Raw genomic sequence first — 24334 nt, forward strand, 5'->3', positions numbered from 1 at the left:
GGGCGCTGATGCGGTGAGGGGGGCACGGAGCCCGGCTCTCGCTCCTCTTTCGGGGCTGCGGGGGCTCTGCCCGGGCCGGGGGAAGGCGGGACTCGGCCTCGGGCACTTCGAGGCTGCCTGGGCGGGAAACCGGGCAATCTGGAAATCGCGACCTCGCGGGCGGTGCCGCTCCCGCCCCGGGCCGGCCCCCGTGGGACAACGCCCCCGGCCCTCGGGCCGCCGCCCGCGGCATTTCCTCTGAGCTCAGCCGGCGGCTGACGCGGGGCCGCCTCCGTCGGAAGAGGAAGCCGGCGGCGGATCGAGCGGAGCGGCGGCGGGGCAGGCAGGGGCGCGGCGGGGCGAGGGGCAGCGGCGCGGCCCGCGCTGGGGGCGGCCGGGGCGGCGGAGGAGGGGGCCGGCGGGGGCGGGCGCTTCCCGCCCGCGGGGCCGGGCGGCGGCTTCCCCCGCGGCCCGAGCCCCCGCCGCGCCCTGCCCGTGTCCCCCCTCCGCGTGCGGGGCTTCTGGCCGCTGCTCACCGCGCTCTGCACCGCGCTCCTCTGCCTCTACCAGGCGCTGCGCGGCGGCGCGGCCGGCGAGGACGCGGGGGGCCCGGGGGACGCGGCGGCGGAGGCGGCGGGGTCCGGGGTGCCGCTGCTGAAGGGCTCGGCGCTGCTGCTGCTCGGCTGCCTGCTCGCCCGCTGCTGCGGCGCGGCGGGCGGCGGCTCCCGGCGCGGCGGGGCGCGGTGGGCTGCGGGGGCGCGGCGCGGAGCCCTGGAGCGGTTCCACGCGCGGCAGCTGCGGGTGTCTCCCCACGTGCTGGGGCACAGCAAGGCGCACGTCGGGCGGGTGGTGGCCGAGCTGGTGCGCGCCGCCAAGGCGCAAGGGCTGCAGCCCGGCCCGCTGGCGCTCAGCCTGCGCGGGGACTTCGTGCGCATCGGCAGCGCCTACGAGCAGCACAAGGTCCGCAGCCCCGACTGCTTCGACATCCTCGTGCCGCTGCGGCTGCCGCCGCACCTGGAGCCCCAGCCGCGCTGTGCCGACGGGCCGGGGCCATGCGGCGCCTTCGTCTGCGGCCTGCGGGCGAGGGACGGCTGGACACGACGCTGCCGGCCCTTCGCCGAGGGCTTCTGCGTGGAGCTGCAGGGCCGCAGCCACCTCTGCTCGGGGCTGGTGCTGCGCTGGTTCCAGGGCCATCTGCAGCGCTGCCTGGGCGCCGTGCGGTACCGGCTGCAGGAGCGCTGCCGCGTCAGCCTCTCGGCCTGCCCCGGGCAGCCGCCCACGCTACACATCCTGCCCTGCTCCGACTACGTCTGCTGCCACATCTCCATGGCCGTGCGCCTCATCCCAGCCATCCCTCTCGGCGACGCGCTCTACCTCACGGCCCTGCCGCCCGACGGCCCCCGTGGCTCCCTGCCGCCCGAGGCTCTGTGGGGCCTCAACGCTTCCCGCCACGAGCAGCGGCTGCTGGGCTGGCTGAAGGAGCAGGCCCCGGCCTCCTCCTGCCACCTCAAGTGCCTGCAGATCCTCAAGGGCCTGCGGGACCTGCGCAGGCACAGCCTGGAGGAGCCCTTCTGCTCCCAGTGGGGCCGGGTGCTCTCCTCCTATGTACTGAAGACGGCCCTCTTCTCCCTGCTGCTGCAGGGGCCCCTGGAGGCCTGGGATGAGCGGTTCCTGGTGGAGCGGCTGGAGGAGCTGGTGCTGCACCTCAGGGACTGCCTGCGCAAGCAGGTGCTGATGGATTTCTTCCTGGGCAACACCAGCATCCCCGAGGCCGTGGCGCTGCCCCGCTTCCTCAAGGAAGCAGCCCCCGTGAACTTGCTGTCTGCCTTCGACGGAGCCACGCTGGACCTCGTAGCCTTCCAGCTGATCAGCACGTGGATCCAGGCGCCACACATCATCAGGATGTACAGCAGCCCGCGGTACCTGCGCCCAGCGCCCACCCCGTGCCGGCACATGGCTGAGGCCAAGCAGGAGCCACCGGCAGAGTGAGCTGGTGGCTGGGAGAGCTGGTGTCACCCATGGACTCTCCCGGAGCATCCATTGCACACACACAGCCTGCTGGTGCTTCTAGAGCCTGTGTCTGCCTGAGCACGGTGGGACTGATGACGTGTGCTTCTGTGGTTTGGTCCCTGATCTGAGAAGACCAGGCTGAGACTTACTGAAATTGTTCTTTAATCTCGTTGGTTGTACGTGGGAAAATTTTGAAATTTCTGGGGAAATGCCTTAGTAGTGAAGTGTTGCGTTCACTAGACTGTTTGCAAACTAAAAGGCTCAAACTGACATTTTTAGAAATCCACGTTAACTTTTTTGTCTTAGTGGCAAAATTGAGCTTTTTCTGAGGTTTTATGATACAAAATCCATTTGGGATTTAAAAATCCTTGAAGTGCAAACAACCTCCCCTCAGTGTACCAAGATGTTCTTAAAATGTGATGAGCACTAGAGCATGGGTGTGGATCACAGTTTGAAATGCTCAATGCCATGCTTTAAATTTCCTGGGTAATCGAGCACATTGTGCTAAATAGAAATGTAACATATGTTAATGTAAACTTGAGGGAAGAAGTGAAACTGCTCTGATAACAGCATGAAGAATCTAGTTTTACTTTTCTGTTCAAGTGAAGGTCATACCGAAGGATTGAAATGCAGATAGAAGGAAACAAATAGCACTTTATTTTCACAAAGGCCTTATTTTTGGATAATTGGCTGCACTAAATATTGCTGTTGAGGAGGCATTAGTATTTTGTTATAAGAGTGATGTTTGAATTATCCCAAGGAAAACCTTTTAAAGAAATACTGAGGTTCATTTGTTTGTGGGTTCTAGTTGAGTTTTATTATTTGTTTCTGTATTCAAGTATTATTTGCTTAGAATATGCTTTACCTCAAGGACCAACAACAAAATAAGAAATTCTGTATTCTGTTTAGGAACAAACCTTAAACCAGTCCAGATCTCAGTGCCATAAGCTGACTGCTCCACCCTCCTGCTCCCTGGTAGGAGTCTGGTGGGATTTTTGGACGACTGCCTAACCAGTTGTCTGATTGTGTCAGTGTTTGAACCAAAAACCTTGATGGGATTTTCTAGTGCTGTACTATAGCAAATTGTTACTTTATTGTGGGGAGAAGGAAGTAAAATATTTCAGGGTACTTCAGAATTACTTGGCACTGATTTGTGGTACAGTGGCAGTCTTAGGCTACAGATTCTGGTGTCCGCTAAGTATAAATATGAGGCGGATAATTGCCACTTTTTGCCTGGTTATGTCCCAGTTGCTGGAACAACCTGTTGAGTTGTAATGCAATCAGATTTGCAAGTGTCCTTAGCCCCCAGTGCAGGTGTGCCAGGGTGTCAGAAAATTCAGTATTTCAAATCCTTGCTTATTTGGTCACCTGCTCAAGTATTTGATGATTTAAGTCCCAAAATGAGTTGCTGGTACTCAGGAAGCTGAGCATGTGCTTTATTACCTGCTATGCTGTGTCCTGAGTGAGCACTCTCAAATGAATTGTGAAGGACCAAGTGTAACTTCTGGGAAGCTCTAGGATAACTTGAAGTTACTAACCTGCTCTTCCTCTCCCTGATGTATTGGTGTGCCTTATTCACAGTTCTGTGCATCAGAGTGTAAAACAAACATTTTCAAAATCTATGAAGCTTTATACAAATCTATTTTTCTAAAAGGAAACACTCCCTAGGCAGCTGTTTGCCTACTTCTGTCTATTTTTTTAACTGCTCTTGCAGTCTTATTTTCAGGTAATTATGGCATAGGTCACACCCACAAGCTGGGTTATTTTTGTATTCGAAGCGCTGTGCTTCTTTCTACAAATAAAAATAATGTATTTATAGGTAGTATGTGGCTAGCACAGTTTTTCCCATGGGAAGCTTTCTTGTGTTTTTGTAAATAAAGATAAAGTTTGGATGTTTTGGAACAGTGTCCCAGAACTTGGACAGTGCAGGCCTGGCCAATCAGGCCTGGGGGAAGGCTTCTGACTGACCAATCTGGGTGACTTTTGAGAACTCTATAAATGTGATGAAATCAAAACAATAAAGGTCATTCCTTCTTGCTACTGAGAACCGATGCATTCATTACTCTGCTAGCTGCTCAACAGCGACATCTGGTGACCACCGACGTGTACTGCGTTCGATTGCAGGTACGCGGCAGTCTTGCCCCCGGGCCCGACCCCCACCCCGCCTGCCCTGAGGCATGGCTGATTCTGCTGCGGACATGGACCCCCCCATTCCTGCCGATGGGCTCTTGCGGGCCTTTTTGGAGGTCTCTGAGGATGACCCTGCGTCCGATCAGTCGCCGCGGGTCGCTCGGGCCTTGTTGGACTGGGTTGCGGGCCACGTGTCCCGGGCCGTTTGGGATGTGGCGCTGGACTGTGATTTTTGGTTTGTGGTCGGCCGCGCTTTGGTCATGGAGTGGATGCGGGGTGATCGTTCTACGGTCCGCTTCCATGAGGTTTGGAGAGACATTTGGGACGCGTTGGAAGGGCAGGCGTTCTATGACTCGCAGCTCTCGGCTTGCGCGGGCGTGGAGCCCCTGCTCTCGGCCGTGGGGCGGTGTGTGAAGGACGCGCCGACCCAGACGGATTCTGACGTCCCGTTCCTGGCGGCGGATGCGGCCGCGAGGCCTCAGTTTGTTTCTCCAGCTGATCTACCGAAGCGCACTTATGTCCACCCGACGGAGCAGCTGGCCGGGTTGCACAGGGATGGGGGATCGCGGGCCGGCTCTGACACGGCCGCCGCGCAGGTCCCTCCACCTCTGCCGCCGCGATGTGCGCAGCCTCGGAACCCCCCCCCTCCCCTGCGGAATGGCGCCGGGCTGCCCCTCCCCCATGGGCAGCCGGGATGTGCGGCGGGGGCTGGTTGGGTGGGGGTGGGGAGTGCTGCGGAGGACCGGGAGTCCCGGCTGCTCGCTTTGGCTGCGGGCCAGTCGCTTGCGGCTGCGGAGGTTCCGGCTCCGGATTTGCCGGTGGTCTCGGCCGGCGCGGGGGTTTCCGCGCGGGCGGCGGCCGGCTCGGGAGAGGCCGGCGTTTTGCCGAGCCCGCCCGGCGCGCCGGCGGCGCAGCCCCGGGCCGCGGTGGCCGCGGGTGCGGCCGGTCCCGTGGCGTCGGGGTCGTGTGAGCAGGCGCCGGCTCAGCCGCCGGCTGCGGCCGGGGCCCGGCAGTCGGGGTCACTCCCCGGGGCGGTCGTGGGGCCGGAGGGGAAGCCGCCGGCGAGCGGTGCTTCCGCCGCGGGGGCTTTGATTGGCGCTCCCGCGGGTGCGGGGCCGACCCGGCTTCCCTGCGGCTCGGCGGACGTCGCGTCCGTGCCGGGCGCGATGGTTTTTCCTCCGCTTTCGTTTTTCCATGATTTGCTGGCCGAAGTGGCTGAGATTCGGCAGCGGATGGAGGTCTGTTCGTGCAGGCCCCACGGTCCGTGTGGGGCTGCCCAGGGAGTCCGTCCCCCGGGTTTCCGAGTGGGGTCTGGACTTCCTGGCGGCCCGACGGCCGGCTTGGTGCCAGCGGCAAGGGGCTGCTTTGGCCCCGGGCGGGTGCCGGTTCCCCTGTCGGGTTCTGTGGCAAGTGAGGCCCTGGCGCAGCGTGCTGGCGCTGTGCCGGCGGGCGTGGCCGGAGCGCCCGGCGGCGCGCCGGTGGCGCCGCCGTCTCCCTGCCCCTCCCCCGTCCCGGTCACCGCGCAGTTTCTTGGCGGGGACGCTGCCTCCGGCCGCTCGCCGTCCTTTGTGATGGGGAGTGCTGATTGCAAGCCCTGCTCCGACGACTCGGACGATGATGAGGAGGGTTTTCTTCCTCCTGGGCGGAGGCTCGCGCGGGCGACGAGAAAGAAAGGGCATTGGGCTCTGTCGAACCCCTGGAGACGCCGTAACGGCATGGGGGTTTTTCGCCCGCGCGACCCCCTGCAGTTCTGGGAATCGGTGAAGCAGGGTGCACTGGAGGCTGGGGACTGGGAACTTCTAGAGAAGATTGGATTCCCCAAACAGAAGGAGGGGTGCGAATCTGCTGTGGCAGGTTCGGATGGTGATGGCTTCCCTCGGGGGGACGCTCAGGCTTTTCCAGTGTATGTGCCTGGCCCAGATGCTATGGACACAAGGAACAGCCATTCCACCATCGCCTGGCGCGTGACAAATGACCTGGCGACCAAGGTCGCGACATTCGGGGTGTCTTCTCCGGCAGTGATGCAAGTTCTTAGAATGATAAATAGTGATTTGCTTGCTCCATTTGATATTATGTATCTGGCTCAGGTGCTGTTTCACCCCGTACAATACAGTGCCTTTGAAGACAATTGGAAAGCGCTGGTCGAGGATCAGCTGCGGAAAAATGTGTCTTTGCCTGCCGAGGACCCTAGGCGCATGGTTGGGGTTGATGTCCTCATGGGTAAGGGACCTTTCTCCAACCCCAACGTCCAAGCTGCCTGGGATCCTCGGATCCTGGAGCAAGCCCAACAGCTCGGTATGGGAGCCATTTTGAAAACAATTGAGGTAGTTGCCCCACAAACACGGTATACACAGATACGGCAGGGGCAATCTGAACTTTACATGTCATTTCTTGAGAAGCTGGCAGCAGCCTTGGAAAAGCAGGTTGATGATCCGTCCACGAGACAGATCTTGATGAAACACTTAGCAAGGGACAATGCCAATGACGAATGTAGAAGGATCATCAATACCCTACCGGGGGATCCTTCTGTGCAGGAGATGATGCGAGCTTGTGCCAGGGTGCAGTCCGAAAATCAGGGAAAAGTTGCCTTGGCTGCATTTTTGTCCTCAGATCAGGGACCCGCTGATCAGGATAAAAAACAGCCCAAATCTGGGAACAAACGGAAACGGGTCAAATCTAAACAGAAAGATAATTCCGGGAAGAAGGGAAATTCAGGGACCGAGACTCCTCAGTGCAAGAGGTGTGGTAGGCCAGGTCACACTTCAGACTACTGCAGGTCACAGTACCATGTAGATGGTCGACCCCTGTCGGGAAATGTGATGAGGGGTGCAAAGAGGGGGATTTGCCCCCCATCACAACAGTTCCCCCAGAACAAGGTGATGGCCCAGGCTTACCCGGTCAATGTGGAGGAGGCACCAAAGGCTCAGCCCGGGTCAACGCCTACACCGCAGCAACAGTCGTCTTAGAATCTGACGATGCCCACAGGGTTCCCTTGGAGGTGGATGGTTCCCTGGATCAGGGAACCAGTGCACTGCTTATGGCAGGGCCTGAGGCCACTAACCAAGGAATCCTGGTTCTTCCAGAGTTCATAGATTCTGGTTTCAAGGGCCAAATTCATGCTACGGTTTCCACTCCTGATCCTCCTGTCACCATTCCTGCACACACTTGTCTTGCTCACTTGTTGCCTTGTGAGTCTCCTGTTTCCAGGGTAGACCAGCAAGTTGGCGGAGGTGACGGCACTGAACTGCCAGGACTTCCGCAGGTCTACTGGGCTGCATCTATCTCCAATGAGTCGCCACAGATGACATGTACCCTCATCATGCCGAAAGCACGTCCACATCGAGTTCGAGTCCGAGGTTTGATCGATACAGGTGCTGATGCAACGATCCTTTCCGCCGCTTCGTGGCCTCCTACGTGGCCTTTGTGCCCAGTGGGACTGAATATCGCGGGGTTGGGGGGAACAACGCAGAGTCGATTGAGTAAGCGACCTGTGTTGGTGAAGGATCCAGAGGGACACACGGTCTCCATTCGGCCTTATGTCACTCCAGCTCCAGTGAACCTCTGGGGACGGGACGTGTTGGCAGCTTGGGGGGTGCGGATCACGACAAATTTTTGATAGGGGTCACTGTGTGCAAGGGCGCACCATATTCCACGCTGTCTTTACGATGGCTGACAAAAACACCAATATGGGAACCACAGTGGCCCTTGCCGAAAGACAAATTAGTCGCCCTTTGTCAGCTGGTTCAGGAGCAACTGAAACAGGGACACATAGAACCTTCTACCAGTCCCTGGAACACCCCAGTTTTCGTGATTAAGAAAAAATTGGGGAAATGGAGACTGTTGCAAGATCTCCGGAAAGTCAATGCAGTGATGGAAAGTATGGGGAGTTTACAGCCTGGCATGCCTTCACCCACGATGATTCCCACTGAGTGGGAAATTTTGATCGTTGATTTGAAGGATTGCTTTTTTACAATCCCTTTGCACCCCAATGACAGACCAAAGTTTGCCTTTACTGTGCCTGCAATTAACAATGCGGAGCCTGTAAAGCGGTTTCAATGGAAAGTGTTACCTCAGGGCATGAAAAATAGCCCGACTATCTGTCAATGGTATGTCGCGCAGGCCTTGTCTGGAATTTGTGAGCAGTTTCCTGAGGCACTCTGCTACCATTATATGGATGATATCCTGGTGGCAGCAGCCACCCAGGATGAGTTGCGGAGGTTACAGCCTCGACTGCTCGATGCCTTGCATTCCTATGGGTTGCAAGTTGCTCCGGAAAAGGTTCAACAACAGCCTCCTTGGAAATATTTGGGAGTCAAAATTTTGGATCGAACCATACAGCATCAAGAGGTGCAGTTCTCAGACACTATTAAGACTTTGAATGATGCCCAAAAATTGCTAGGCATCATCAACTGGTTACGCCCATATTTGGGACTGACCAATGCACAACTTTCCCCACTTTTTAATATTTTAAAGGGGGACTCTGACCTAAACTCACCTCGACAATTGACTCCCGAGGCGCGACGAGTGCTGAATGAAGTGCAGCAAGCTGTTTCCGCTCATCAGGTTTATCGAGTGGATCCCTCTACTGATATCACTGTTTTCATTACTGCTCCAGACCTCCAACCTACGGGTATCATTGGCCAGTGGAACAAACAATGGGATGATCCTTTGCACATCCTGGAATGGGTCTTTTTGCCCCATCAGCCAAAAAAGACAGCACCCACATTGTTCGAATTGATAGCCTGCCTGATAATTAAATGCCGATATCGGTGTTTACAATTGATGGCGGCTGATCCCGCAACGATTGTTGTCCCAGTACCACGGGACAATTTCGAATGGAGTCTTGCTAATAGCGCTCCTTTGCAAAGTGCACTGCAAAATTTTTCAGGGCAGATTGCTTATCATCTGCCCAGTCACAAATTGCTGCAGTTGGCAAATTCGGTCAATCTCATGTTGTGGCCAAAGAACAGCCGGGTGCCGGTCCATGGACCCACCGTCTTTACGGACGGTTCTGGGAGAACAGGAAAGGCCATTGTTACCTGGAAGGAAGGATCTGAGGGGCAGGTGCTGAAAGGCCACGAGACAGGCTCTGCTCAATTGGTTGAATTGAAGGCAGTTGCCATGGCTTTTCAGCGGTTCTCTCAGGTGCCTTTGAATTTGGTCACCGACTCTGCTTATGTAGCAGACATAACCAAACGTTTGGATTGTTCACTTCTAAAAGAAGTCAATAACGCGACTCTGTTTTCGCTATTGCGAACCCTGTGGAAGGCGATTCAGGCTCGAGTGCATCCATATTATATTCTGCACATTCGAAGCCACACCAATTTACCAGGCTTTTTAACAGAAGGCAATGCCAGGGCTGACATGTTAGCCAACCCTGCATGGGTGGCACCTCAGCCTGACAAAATTGCACAAGCCAAGGCATCGCACAATTTCTTTCATCAGAGTGCACATACCCTGCAGAAGCAGTTTCAATTGACGCCAACTGAGGCTCGTGACATTGTCAGTGCTTGTGCTGACTGCCACGGACTCGCTGCTCCTCTGCCATCGGGGGTGAACCCCAGAGGTCTAAAGGCCTTGCAGCTGTGGCAGACGGATGTGACACACATTCCAGAATTTGGCCGAGTCAAGTATGTGCATGTGTCTATTGACACTTTCTCCTCAGCTATGTGGGCGACTGCCCATACTGGAGAAAAAAGTCGTGATGCCATTGCCCATTGGAAATTAGCCTTCTCAGTCCTGGGGGTGCCAGCCACTGTGAAAACCGACAATGGTCCTGCCTACGCCTCACAGAAGACGCGGCAGTTTTTGCACCTATGGGGTGTAGACCATACGTTTGGTATTCCGCATTCTCCTACTGGCCAAGCCATTGTGGAACGCGCTCATGGTACTCTAAAGCGTGTCTTGGAAAGGCAAAAAGGGGGAATGCATGGGGAAACACCACAGAGTCGATTGGAGAAAGCTTTGTACACAATCAATCATCTTACGGTGCCACCAAACTCGAATAATCCTGTGATTTTGAACCACTTTCTCTCATTGCAGTCATCAGGCGAGTTGCGTTTGCCCCGGGCGAAGGTATGGGTACGGAACCTACTTACTAACACCTGGGAAGGCCCTCATGAGCTTATTGCTTGGGGTCGAGGGTATGCTTGCGTCTCCACAGATACTGGGGTACGATGGCTGCCTGCAAAATGCGTCCGCCCTGATCTGCGGCTCCCAAGACAGAACCAGCAACCTCAAAATAACAACCAGAATGCCGAACACCAACCGAGTGATCCTGCTGATGATGACCAAGAAGCCGGTCCATCCACAAGCAGAGACTGAAACTCATTCATGGAGTCAGAAAGCAAGGACTTTGAAAGCATGTTTTGTTGAATTACAGATTTATATGTAGATTTAGTTTTATATATACTTTTATCTAGGGTATTGCATGGGGGCCTCTTTGACCATCTTAATCAGCATCTGGTTCGGGTTCTGTTCGGTGGCTGGCCACCTCCGGACAGACCCCTTGAGTTTCAACTAGGCTCTGTTTGGTAACTGGCCATTACCAAACAGATCCTTCATGCTGATCCACTGGGGCTCACAAGCAATGCCTTCTGTTCTTAAACAAAAAGGGGGAGCTGTGGCTAGCACAGGTTTTTCCCATGGGAAGCTTTCTTGTGTTTTTGTAAATAAAGATAAAGTTTGGATGTTTTGGAACAGTGTCCCAGAACTTGGACAGTGCAGGCCTGGCCAATCAGGCCTGGGGGAAGGCTTCTGACTGACCAATCTGGGTGACTTTTGAGAACTCTATAAATGTGATGAAATCAAAACAATAAAGGTCATTCCTTCTTGCTACTGAGAACCGATGCATTCATTACTCTGCTAGCTGCTCAACAGCGACAGTAGTATTGATCCAGTGTTCTTTGCACATGGTATTTAAGACTAAGTCAGCTACATTGGTGTTTCTGGGTTGGTTTTTTTTTTTGGTAGCAGACCATGATACGTACTATTTTTGCAGGCTTGTGTTTCTTGGGATTTAAAATAAGACGCAGTTCTGCAATCAAAGCCATTGAATCTTTTGCCCAAAGAAGAACTAGATGGCCAGCCCAGGGTGTTGTGGCTGCCTGAACTCATGACATAAAAACCCTTGAGCTGTTAATTCTGGCATCATGACTGCTTCAGTCAGCTGTCTGTTTATATCACTGCATCCTTGTCTCTGAAAAGGGATCTTTTCGCTGCAGAGGGGTGTACATTTGTTTAGTGTTGCCACAATACATGGAAACCTGTAATGCACTTGGTAAGGACTTTCTCATTAAAATGATGTAAGGTCAGGAAGAAGAGAGTTCCATTGGAAAATGCATGATAAGAGATGGCGGAGAATGTAAATAGTTTAGAAAATGAAAGTTGGGCTGAGGGCTGAGTGAGGATGATGGTAAACTCTCAGTGAAGATGCACTGCAAACAAGCCAAAGGACATGGGTAAAACTGGAGGAAAGCTATTGAAAGCAAGTGGATTTGGAGTGTAGAGAAAAGAGATTTAAGTGGGTTTTGCTTTGACAGTATTTCCAAAGCAGTTGATTCCTTCAGGGTAGAAAGTGAGGCAAACCCTGAGTTTATTACCCATGCAGGCAGATCTGCAGTGAGTTTTTGTTCAGCAAGGCATGCTTTGAGTTAATGATGGAGAAAATGCATGTATTTGCTTTCACCTTAGGCTTGGGTGAGCCTTCTTGAAGTGAGGGGGCTTCCTGCCATGAGGCAATGTGTGTGCACTTGGTGGCTCAGTTGTACCACTGAGATACTAAATGTATTTTCCTTATCTGCTCTAAAGCATGCATTCATGAATACAATTGACAAAAGGAGCTGATAGAAGTTGTGTTTCTGTTACAATATTCATCTTATTCCACAGAAACATGACAGCACTGGTACCTGCTGTGTGCTGGAGCTGTTTCAGGGCCTTATCTGCAGGGAGGTGTATTGAGAACTTGACCCATATGAGTAATCCTGTGGGCCTTTTGCCTTCCTGCTCCTCTCCCAGCCCATGGATACACAACAAGGTTATGAATACCTGTTTGCTAAGGCTGTAGCTGTTATAATGTACCATGGATTCAGTCTGGTTGCCTCTGTGTGTGTAAACAGAAACATAAACACAGAAAAAAGTGCATATTATTTAGCACAAATGTGGGCTCTTGGTCCTCTTACCTGCAACCTAATTTTGCAAAGACTGTGCAAATGAAGTTGTTTTTATTGAATGTTAGCTGGGAAGAGGAGTCTCATCTGCAAGAGAATAAGTTCATTTAGAGAATCAAAATTCATATATGTGATTTCATTTTCTATTGAAGAATGCTGTGTATTTCTCAAAGGCATTATATTTTATCTGACCAAATATCTTGCAAACATTCCTCTTTAGATTTTAAATTTCTGCAGAGTAATGTAAATTTTAAGTGTCTGTTTGTAATGGACATTCCTGGTACAACTTTTTTGCTGGTTAATCATAAGACCAAAGATAAAACTGAAGTGTTCAGCTGCTATTGTTTTGGTTTTTTTAAAGTGTTTGTAGGCTCAAAATGTCAGCCCATTTTAATGAAACGTTTATAAATTCATTTCCTATTTAATCCCAAAATACATTTGCACTTTTGTTGTTTCCATAAAAAGTTGGTGGTTTTGTTTGAATATTTCACTGTAATAATAAACAACTGTGTTCAAACATCTGTGCCTCAACATTTGAATTCCTTGTTACCTTTTTTACACTAAAAGCTACCTGCAGCCACAGAACTGTGATTGGCAGGTTTATGTGCTCTTGAGGAGGAGACTGCTAAAGTGACAAAATGATGGAGAAGCAGGAAGTCCACACCTTGGGAGTTGGCCAGAGGAATATGGAGGAGAGCCAGAAGAGAGAGTAGAGCACGGCTGGCACCGTCTGTGGTGGTGCTGACTTCTGAAATGGAGCACATTGGGGTTTGTGGTTGTCTTGCTCAGAGTTCTGTTTCCTTGGCTCCAGTGTTGGGTTGCTGCAAATCTGCTCTTTCTGGTGCTTAATGAAAAGCAAGAACTTCATGTCACAGTATCTGTGTGATCTCTTCAGCGTGGCATGCACAGACACATCTCTGTTCCAAACCGTGTAGGTCTCACTTTTATTAAATATGGGAAAAGTCCTGCTGAAGCCAGCAGGAATTTTGTGGATGGGCCAGCAAATTACTTTTCCTTTATTAGTCTTTGGTAAGATGCTAGAGCTATATACATGGCTTCTGCTGGTGTTCCCAATTAATGAAATAAGAGCAAGACCCTGAGCTTTTAAATCCTTGAATCAAAGCTAGGCTGGGAGTGGCTATCTCCAGGTCTTTGCCTGCCTGCCTTTATCTTGCAGGGAACTGCTTCAGTGAGAGGAGCAGCAGTTGCTGGCACAGTATGGCCAGCCTGTTGGCTTTTTGCTAGCAAAGACTGGAAAAATGTCAACATTTAGTGTCAACACTCAGCCACCCAAGTTGGCGTGGTGAGAATGTATTTAGAACTTCACCTCTAATAACATTATCTCTTATTAATGGCTTCCTTAAAAGCAATAACTATCCTCTGCTCTCCATTCAGTCCTTGTTCTGAAGTATTTCTCTGTTTGAAGCCTGAGTTTCTATTAAACAGAAAAGAAACACAGGCCTTTCCTTTTGTGATAGATCTGTTAACAAAAAATTAACTGGCCTGAGGACTTGCATGCTTGGTGTTTAAAGAAAAGCCTGTTTGCATCCAACTCATTGGATAAATTGTTTAAAACCTTTCCATCCTCGTGCAAATACCTCCTTGTAGTGCAGCCAAGGTCAGCAGTGAATTGCTGATTAAATACTGCTAATGCAAGTTAAAGCTGTCTGGAAGGGACTCTTATTTGTGCATCCCATTTTCTTAAGGCTCCAAAAGAGTTCAGACAAAGGAAATCTGCTGTTCCAGGCTGGTTTATTTCTTGTGTCACCTCTTTAAATGTCTGCCTGGTGATTCTTTCCTGAGGTAAGTGACATAATTTCAGTAGCTGGCAGAAGAGCAGCCAGCCCTACTTTCCTTGGGCTGACAGCACTGGGAAGCTGGTGGTTGAGGAAGAAATAAGGACTGCCACCCCTTGAAACACAAGGATTCTCCTTCAGTGCTTGCTGATGCTTTGGAGCATGGTGCTTTTCTTACTGGAGAGGTTGAAGGAGCTCCCAACTCTAAAATAAGCAGGATATGGAGGGCTGACCATGAACAGACCTGTCTGGGTTACTCAAATATCTGAGATGCCTAATTAAGAGACTACCTCTGCTCTTGTGCATGTGCCTTCAGTGTCCTGTTTTAAACAGGTAACCAAGAATTGGCATAATTGCAATTGCTTTGTAAGAGATCAGCAGCAGAGCTACAGGTAATGTGTGTTCTGTGTAAACAGCCTGGGGATTCAAGTAACGATTTTTATGCAAAATGATTAGAGGTTGTTACCAATGTGTGTGCATCAAATGGCATCATGTACCAGCTTCTGTGTTAAGGAGAGTTGTTATTTTCCTTTTAAAGGATAGCAATGCTGATTCAGAGACTCAGAAAATTTCTGTGTACGCCAATGACAGGCTGCTTTTCTTGAGACCCCTGGGATTTCCCTTCTCATCCATCCCCCCAAATAAACCCAAACCAATAACCCCTGAAAAAACAGGACCAAAGCTGCATAGAGAGTACTCATCTCTCTGTGCTGTGATTCTCTATTGGCTTTTATCCCTGCCACAGAGTCCATATGAAAATCTGGGTGGGGGGGGAAATAGAGGATGTAAGGAATTGAGCAGAGAGGCTTGATGTAGATTGTGCTGTGAAGACTACCAGCTATCAAATCAAAGAAGAAAACTTACCAAAACTTACCAAAAATGTATGATGGGGAAAGTGGAAGAAAAGCTTTGAAACGTCTCACTGCACGGACTGAAAACAAATAGCTGCAGAAACAGGAAGAACAGCGACAGTGTCCAACCAATAGCCCACTTCTCCCCTGCAATTTCAGTCCACTCCTCTCAGTTTCAAATCGAGAAGAGAAACTTGGAGCTGAATTCACTGGCAAATCCGTGTGCTTACTGCTTCAGGGAAGGGCAACGGAGAGGGCAACTCTTGGCTCTCTCCTTCAGGGTTTAATCCTGCTCAAAATTAATATGCTGAAATACAAAACTCCCATGGAGGGAGGGAGGGAGTGTTTGGGCACGGTTTGCCAATCTGTCTCCTGGGCTCTGCCAGATGACAACCAGGGATCACTGGTTTCGAAGGCAAGTCCAAATTCAGTTAGGTTTGCATGTGCTGGAAACTGCTCTTGAGTTTCCCAGTTCCTCCTGACATGGCACAGGGAGCTGCTCCACTGCCTGTGTGAGTGAAATGCCGGAGCAGCCGCTACAGAGGAAATGAGTCATTCCTCTATTTCTGTTGCAAAAGACTTCTCTGTGCTGTGCAATGCATTTAGGAATATATTCCTGCAGTTTCTTGGAAGTTCTCCTCTGACCACGTTTAGGCATAAAAACATCAGCAAATGAACAGGCACACTACAGACTTCATTTAAATAGGCTGTGCAGGCTTGGCTTCTACAGGAGGGATTTTCAGGAGCTCTGAATTTTGTGCTTTTCTCATCTCTGGGTCCTGCTGGCTGGTGGAGGGGCTGCTGCCCAAGAAGTGATTGTATGGGGGTATAAGTGTCTTCTGAGCATCTCTTTTTGTCATTCCCCCTTGGAGGCTTGTTGAAGTATGTTTCAAAAGGGAGATTTACTAGTCATAAGGATTGTGAATCATGGGCACTTCTCCAAAAAATATATCTGCACAGAGCCTGTGTGTTTTCCCCAGAAGCCCCTTGAGCTCAGCAGCCATTCAGGCCCTACCAAAAATAATGACATCTCCTGAATAGTAAAAAAAAAAAGGGGGAGTGGGGAGGAGAACAGCAGCAATAGACTCTGAGAAAGCAATAGACCCATTTACCCCCTTTTATTTTATTTTATTGTGCTGTTTTCCAGAGTGCTGCACAGATATTAAAGTGCCTGTTGGCACACGGTGGATGGGGCAGTACCTGAGAAGCATCAGGCTTCTCTGTCTCCTCACTGCTGCCCTGGCAGATGGATGACTAAATAATGTGAACTGGCACTCAGTTGTAGCTTCTGCTGTGGGAACCCTGGAGATCTTGGTAAGAATTTGGCAAATGGTCTATTTTCAAATCTCTCAGGAATCTGACTCGTTCAGGAATGAAGGAAGTCTTGGCTGAAGCTTTGCATGTGCCTAGGGATGAGTTTTGTCTGACAATCTGTTTATCTCTTGGCTCTTTGAGTGCTGTCTGCCTTGAAATGCAGACTCTTCACAGTGTCCTGCACCTGGCTGGGGACACCAATTCCAGCATGGCAGGAGCAATGCAGCTTTACTGTGACATTAACCCCTTGCATTTTAGAGGTGCTTTGTAAAATGTTCCCACTTCCAGTTACATGACATCACTTTCAGATGTGGTGAGTGCATGAGGGAGGGACAGAAGGAGACTGGTAGCAAAATACAGATTTCTGTGGTTTGCTCCTTGGAAATGCTACTAGTGCTCCAAGAAACCATAGAAGTCTTGTGTGCATAGCTTGTGTGCACAGCAGTGTTTTAAATTTGCCTCTTGGAATCATTTTCATTACCCAAAGTGTGTATAGGGGCACATAATGAGCTTTTAACTCTCAAATAATTCCTCAAGGAGGAATTGTTATGGCCTTCCAAACCGATCCCTGTGTTAAGTGGCAATTAACAGCTAATTATAATGAGATGCTGTTGGATGAGATTAGTATCTGACTTCGAGTGACAACAGAGACATCCACACAGATAAACTGGAGGGGAGATGGGGGGAGAAAGGGGGGAGAAGGGAAGGCAGCAGCTGCACTGCAAGGAGGGGCAGGTGATCACCTTGGGGAACATGGCCAGCACCTGGATGGTCATCAGAAGTCAGCATGGAAAATATGACAGTGTTTCTGAGGAGAACCATGGGATTTGCATGAACTTCTTCAGCCAAAGCTTTCTGGGCTTGTAACTCTTGTGGAAGAAGATGTGTGAGCTCTGCTTTCCTTCTGAAATGTCAGCTGGTGAAAGTGCTGTTCACCTATCTCTGGCAGCTGGAAGGACCTTGAGAAAGGGTCATTTCAGTGGCAAAAATTATTTCTTTGGCTGATAAAGACCTTCATAATGAGACTTTCATATCAAAGGGCTCCAGCAGTGCAGCAGTTTGAGTATCTGTTTGCCTGACTGCCACTGGAGTAGCTGTATGTGAAGTGCACAGGTATTTTATTTGTATAAAACTGCTCACTCTCAGAGTTCAGCAAACACAGCTACTCCAGAAACTTTCAAACTGTAGAGAAGAAGGTTAACTTTGAGTGAATAAGGTGCTTCTCTGTTTGAGCACAGGACCCTGCACATACCAGGGTATGCTGTCCTGAGTGCTCTGGCACATCTTTGCCCCTCAAGAGCACCTAAGGCTTGTTTTCAGCAGATATCCCTGGGCCAGGCTCACAGAGGGAGCAGGCAGAGGGAGCAGACAGATGCCTCCTTTCTCCCTCCTGCACAGTATTTTCATAACCTTTCAATGGCATCCCTGCAGAATGGGGACAAGATGGCAGTCACGTGCTGGCCACAGCCACTCCAGCTCTTCCTCCAGTGGGAGAGGAAGCCAGGATGAGATCAGATTTACTTTTGTCCCTTTTCTGCTTGGAAACTTACTTGTGTTTCTAGCGAGGTCCCCAGTCCAATGCTATAAAAGGGATGCTGCAGGGAGGAGGGAAAGTGAGCTTCCTCCCTTGGGAGAGGGCTAATGCAGACCTGGACTCACATAAACTGCTTTGCTGGGGCCAGTGGAGATACAGATTGTCACCCACCATGGCAGGTGACACAGTCTGAGCCATTGGCACAGTGGGATGAAGCACAGGATGGGGCTGAACCCACAGCAGGACACTGCTCAGGAGCAGGGACAGCTTCCCTGACAGCATGGCTCCATCAGCTGCAAGTTATGGCACTTTATGGGTGAGGAACATCATGTGCTGCTGCCTGTGTAATACAAGGAGCAGCCCCAAGATCCAAAGTGTTGCCATCTGATCTGTGAGAACAGGGTTTTCAGTCAGACACCCAGGGGAACACCCAGTAACAAAGAGGAATGTTATCACCTGGATTTTAGCAGACTTTTGCATATGAGGCTGGTTCAGTCTGTGATGAAAACAGGTTTGATTTCCAGCTCAGCTGGCAGAGAGCATGGTGTGTGTTGCTGTGTGTGCAGTGATTCTGGTTTCCATTAATGTCCAGAGAAGAGATTCCTTGTGGGAAGGAAATTTAACTTTGGAAAGGACTTGGTTCCTTTATACTGGTTGCATTTAGCTGGATTTGCAGCCTCCCTCCTCAGCAGAGCTGTGTCCCACTGCAAATGCCACAGGGTAAATGCATAGAATGGGGAGGAGGGAAAGGAATTCAACAACACAAACAGACAGGTGAAACCGAGATCCTTTCAAGGCAGAAATATTCAGGAATTCCATTTATTTCTCAGCTACAGCACTGCAATGCTTTAGAATGCAAATTGCCCCTTTAGCCCACCAAGTTCAGCTCTACTGCATGATACAGTATTTTGCACATCTGCTTAATGAGATGTGCAAAATGGGAAAACCAGATGTAATGGTCTCTGCTGCTGTGAGGAGACGACTGGAAACAGAACCTTTTGTCATAAAAATAGTCATGCCCTTCTGAACCTGTTGAATTCTGAAGCTGACTTGGGCATGTTTTTGCAAATCATGATTTGGTATTTGCAGCTGAATGATCCTGAGCATGTTCTTGTAGCTGTTCCTTTGCAGCTCAGGAGTGGGTTTTACTGCTGTTGATATTGTTTTTTTCCAAAGGCTTTAAGCAATTTCTATTTTTCTGTTTTGTTAGTTTGTTTCGTGATTTAAAAGCTTTTCTCTTATGGGCTATATTTAAATGGTTTTGAATAACTTTTGCTATTTTTAACAGCTGCACAGCCCAGGGCTCAGTTATAAAGCCTTGCTGATTCAGTTGAAGAAAGTGTGCTTGACCACATCTGTTTCTGTGTTAATTTACATCTTTAAGCCACTGCTGGAAAGGAAAAACCTGTAAATTCCAATTCTTTCCCTGCCCACTTTCTAAGTGTGACGTAGTTTTTAATAATCCTGTGAATAGGAATTGTGACTTACCAAATTAGTGTGAATTAAATGGGAAGAGTCACAGCACAGTTATTCAAACAACTTCCAAGGGATGAGAAGTTGTTCTTCTAAAATAAGTCATCCATAACTCTGTAATACAACCAAAGCTCTCAGCATTTATTTTGCAATTCTGTCCCCAAGTCTCAGAGAGATGATGTTGAGACTGAGTTTGCCTTATTCTATAAAATAAGGACACATCTGCAGCTCCCACCCAGTTCCTCTTGGTAGAAGTGACTCTTGTTCCACTGAGTTTGTCTTCCTGAGAAATGGGGATACTGCCTGGCTTCAGACTGATATTCCTCATTTCTCAGTCATTAAATTAAGACAAATACAAAGTAGAAATTTACTTTTAAAATAGAACTCTCTTCCTTAGGAATTTGCTTCAGCAGGGACTGTGAGATATTCTCTCTGTAATGATTTATATTACAAAAATAGCTCTGTCCTATGTCTGCAAACAGAAATGTGAGCCTGGAAAAGAAATCTAGCAGCTAACTCCTCAACCCTAAAGCTTGAATAAACCAGCTATAATCAAAATGAATTACAAAAGCAACTGAAGAACGAAACTTCCCTATAAATACAATGTTCTCTCCTCGGAAGTCTGAAAATACTCTAGGCTTTTTAGCCTGACCCAAAGCCTACCATATCCAAGCTTTTTTGGCCCGAAGGCAGGGAGTGAATTCCAAAGCAGAAGAGCCTCAGTGGCTCTGTGCCTTCTCCAGGCTCTCTCCCTCTGCTGAGGCTGCGCTGAGCCGGGAGGACCCTGCGAGCCACTGAGTCACAGGTCACAGAGGTCCTGTCTTTATTGCAAAACGAGCTCGTTGAAAGAACACGACCTCAAATCCCTATTTATACGCTGACCTGGCAGTCACCACATCCCTTCAACACGTCCTGCTGGTGACACTCGGCTCGCAGCAGTGCCACTGTGTGAAGCCACCGCGGGCTCTGCTGTGCCAGAGCAGCTCTGGGCAGCAGGCTGGAATGGATCATGACCTCACCGGGCAGTGACAGCTCCCTCCCTCCGGGGACAGCTCTCCTTCGAGCAGGAACTTGGATTCGAGTGCTTGATACAATAACACACGGTGCTTGCTTCCTCTGAGCCTGCATGCCCTTTGGCTGTGGTTTTTATCTGTGTTTACTATAGAAAAAGCTTTAGCAGATTATGCTGTGTCATTCAGTTCCCTGCCAGGGTGCATGTTAAAGACAAACTAGAAAGTGTGTGAGTGCAGAAAAAGTAGCTGTGATTTTTTATGGCATAGGCAAGGCCATTACAAATTATATGAGGCAATGAGGATGTGAGGATCTTAGATCAAATTTAACTGCTTTATCTGGGGACTTAGGAAAAGAGAAAAATGTGCTTTTACTGATATTGCCAATTAGGGAGCTGCCAGGTGGCCAGTTAATAACCCAGATGTGCTGCAAGATGCAGCATCAGCAGAGGCTGTGAAGTGAAGCAGAGGAGAGTTTTCCAGGGCACAGTGGCGGCAGGTTCCTCCTGGCTATGGACATGAGTTGGGGCTGGGAAATGTGACAACAGGGAGAGCCCGGGGTAGGCAATGCCAAACCAGAAAGGGATAAGAGCTTAGGAAAATTGCAGAGGAGAATGAGGGGAATGCAATGAAATCAAAAAAGCTGTTGGCCACTGGAAATGCAGCAGCCTGGGAAATGTATCTTGACTTCAAATCACACAGATGCACAGCTGTCCGTGGTGTTGAGGGGCTGACTTAGAGGCAGCTGAGAGCACAGGCTGGGTGAGTCATGGAAATGGGTTGTAGCACCTTCCCCTTTCGTCTCTAGCTGGAATCTGTGTCTGTCACACTGATGTCAGCCCAGTTCCTGCTGGAAACTGCATCATCACTGGCACAAGATCAGTTGCTGTGACTCTCTCGTGCCTCAAGGGACCAGAGCCTGGGATAGAGGCACTGGAGCCCAGGCTCCTTGCTGACCCCTGAACGACACCAGGAATGATCCAGGAGGAGGGGGTGACCTTTCACTACTCCAAACTAAGCTGTCTGGTCATGAATTTGGGAGAAAGGATTGAAGGGAACAGCCCATGAGCCTGGGGGCAGCTGGCAGGGTTGAGCTTGCAGCTTTGCCATCAGCAGGAAGCAGAGCTCAGCTCAGATCACTTCAGGCATTCCCTGATACTGAGTCAGTCATAGAGACAGAATAAATACAGGTCCCTACGGCAAAGTCAAACTAATCCTTGCTGCTGAAAGACTGAGAGGTGTGGGATCTCTCCTGGCTACAGGTTGTGGGGAACAGTCTTCCTCCTGGTTGTCCAGAACTTCTTGAGTAAAACCTCTTGGATTTGCCTCTTCAGGGTACAAACCCAAGGCAGAAAATATCCTGAGAACCACAGAGGGAAAGAAACTGCATTTCTGTGAAGCTTGTAAAGAGACAAACATATTGCTAGAGATGTTTCTGAAGAGTGAATTGCAGATACCTTTACTGGAGGGATGCTGCTGTGAGGAAATGAAGTCAATTCTGTACCGACGAGAGAAGCTGGACTTTTATCAGCTGCCAACAGCAGTGGGGAAGCACCAGCTACTGTGGCTTGCCATTTATAAAAACATCTGGAGATAAGAAGCTTATTTTTAGGCAGAGTGGTAGCTGGCAATTCCAGCAGGTTCAAGTGGTGATAATAACAATTTGGCAAAGGAACAGCAGAGGAAGGCACCTCATCTTACCTTGCACAGCCTCTTTCCTTCATGCTTCCCCCTTGCAGCAGAAAGCACTGCCAATTGCTTCAGTAGGATTCAAATGAAAATGCTTTGAAATAGCCATCAGATTGCCTTCCTTTGCTTTCTTTACTTTTTCAGAGTGCTGCTCTTCACTCTTAACTTTAAGGCACGAAGAAGCTGAAACTCTTTGGGTAGGTTTGGGCATGGCATGGCATTTTGAATACCAACAGCTCTGGTTTGGTTTGTGTGAGAAGATGCTGAACTGATTTGCTGTGCTGGAGGTAGATTTTGCTACTTGCTGGGCTGGTTGTAATGATTCAAGTGCATGCTTTGGATGTAGATGATGTTATTCCCAATGTGTATTAGTAAGAACAGAAATATACCATAAAATCGTGTTCTGCAAAAGCAGCACTCATTTCCTTGTTTTCTGCTTTAAAATTCTGCACTTGCAAGCCTCGCCATCTGCATCACAGCCATTACATGTGGGAAGTATGGAATGTGTCTTATCAGACACAGAGCGTGCACAGCAAAGGACATCCAAAGGTTATGTTGTCATCATGTCAAATGGATCTGTTTATTCTGAGTGCTGTAGAAGCAGAGCTTAATCAGAGCATCAGCCATATGCAGATTTGAAATTAGATTTTACAATAACCACCTGTCTACTGTTTTGAATCCGTCATGTTCCTTGGGTTAGAGCTGTGCTTGCTCAGTGAATATGTGTGCTGGGAGAACATCCCCTAAAAGCCTTCATGCCATGGTGTAAAAGGCACTTAAATGCCTTTGTTTTATATTAATTTATATGTTTTATATTAATTTATATGTATGAGTGTGCAAGGGGAGCACATGTATCTCATGGCTTTGTGCTACAAGCTGCTACTGAAGCATGTGAAGGGGCAAAGAGGGCATTTATTTCATGTAAAAATCAATAGTATTGGCAACTCCCATATAAACTCCTTTTGCTCTTCTTTTTTGGCTCGTAATTCTTATATATGTCGGCCAAAAAGTGAGTGTGATGCAGCATTTGATCTTTCTCTTCTCTAAAAGATTTTAAAGGAATAAGTACAAACATGCACATAATGTTTGTGTAGTGCCTGCCACAGTTTTGTGACTCACAACATTCTGCCTTTAAGGAGTCAAAAAAAATCTGTCTGAAAAGCTTAAACCTCTCTCGACTATGTTGTCACAGGAAAAGGAAAAAAAAAGGAAAATCTGTGTGTTCGGTTACTGCTAGCTGCATCAAGGCGGTGGTGAAAAGAGCAACAATATTCAAAGTAAAGGTTGACATTTTAAACACTGGCACTTGGAAAGATGTGGAATTAAAAAGAATTGCAGAGCAAAAATTGACAAATAACTTGTACCACCACTTAATCATATGCTCAAAACTGCCTGAAACAAGTAAGCACTACAGGCTTTTTCTTGCTTATCTCCACTGTGATCATTATTCTTCTAAAGCAGTAGCTGCTCTCCCTGGGGAAAAAGAGAGTTTATTTTTTTTTAATTCAGAGTGTGGCCCTTCCCACGGAAGTCAATGGCAGTTTTTCATTGAATTAAATGAGAACTTAAATGGGCCATTAAATGAGATCAGTAATGCAAGAGCTTTCCGAAGACATCCTGCCCCAGCTGCTCCCTCCTTGCCACAAGGAGCAGCATCACCAATGCTCTTAGGCTGGCCAATATCTGAAGCTGCAGGGCCCTCTTCTCCAGAGCAGATGTTTTCACCATTCACCACTGTAAACTGAAACGCGGTGAGTCAGGGCTGCTGTGAGTCAGGGAGGTGCCCTGGCAGCCCAGCTGGGCACTGCTGATCCAGCCTGGCTGAGCTGTAAGGCGCTGCCTCTATCCAGGGTTTAGTGTGAATCAACGTACCGGGAAGGTGCCAGCAGTGTAGCCCGAGAGCTTCCTCCAAACCCGGGGGCAGAAGCCTCTGTTTACACCAGGATGCTGGGAAGCCTCCAACTTGTGTGGCACCAAGGTGGTGATCAAGTGAATGGCTGAAAAGCTCCACTTTCCCTGTGCTTTCCCTTTCAAGAGTTGGACCTCAAGAGTGTTTTGCTACTTGAGTTGCTCAGGTCCAACCACCCACGTGGTGGGATTTGCCCACTGCTGGACCACGTTCCCTCCCACCCTGCCTCTGGCTGGACCCAACACATCAGCGCAGGAGCACGATGCTCGCTGTGGTCTGTGGGTTACAAGCTCACTCCTAGCTCCAGCTCCTCATCTCTGCTGGGGAAGGTGTGACTTTGTACGCTTTGACTTTGTTCATTCGAGCTCACAAAACAACCTCATCTGCCTCGAAACTCAGGTGTGTCTTCTCATCCAGAGAACTCTTGGCGCTGCTGTGAAATCGCCGCCCCAGCCGCGGCCAGAGCTCGCA

General features: G+C 49.7%; 1 protein-coding gene across 1 annotated transcript; it reads left to right on the forward strand.

Moving 5' to 3' along the window:
* Nucleotides 1–261: 261 nt before the first annotated feature.
* Nucleotides 262–12806, forward strand: ITPRIPL2 (ITPRIP like 2; the record flags this gene model as incomplete). The annotated part of the gene is made up of 2 exons (XM_085075324.1): nucleotides 262–3811; nucleotides 11008–12806. A coding segment is annotated over one exon (1707 nt), but the record flags the coding sequence as incomplete, so codon positions are not given.
* Between the last annotated feature and the right edge of the window lie 11528 nt (nucleotides 12807–24334).

Source organism: Lichenostomus cassidix, chromosome 14 (assembly GCF_008360975.1).
Source record: "Lichenostomus cassidix isolate B80296 chromosome 14, HeHo_3.0, whole genome shotgun sequence".
Lineage (NCBI taxonomy): Eukaryota > Metazoa > Chordata > Aves > Passeriformes > Meliphagidae > Lichenostomus > Lichenostomus cassidix.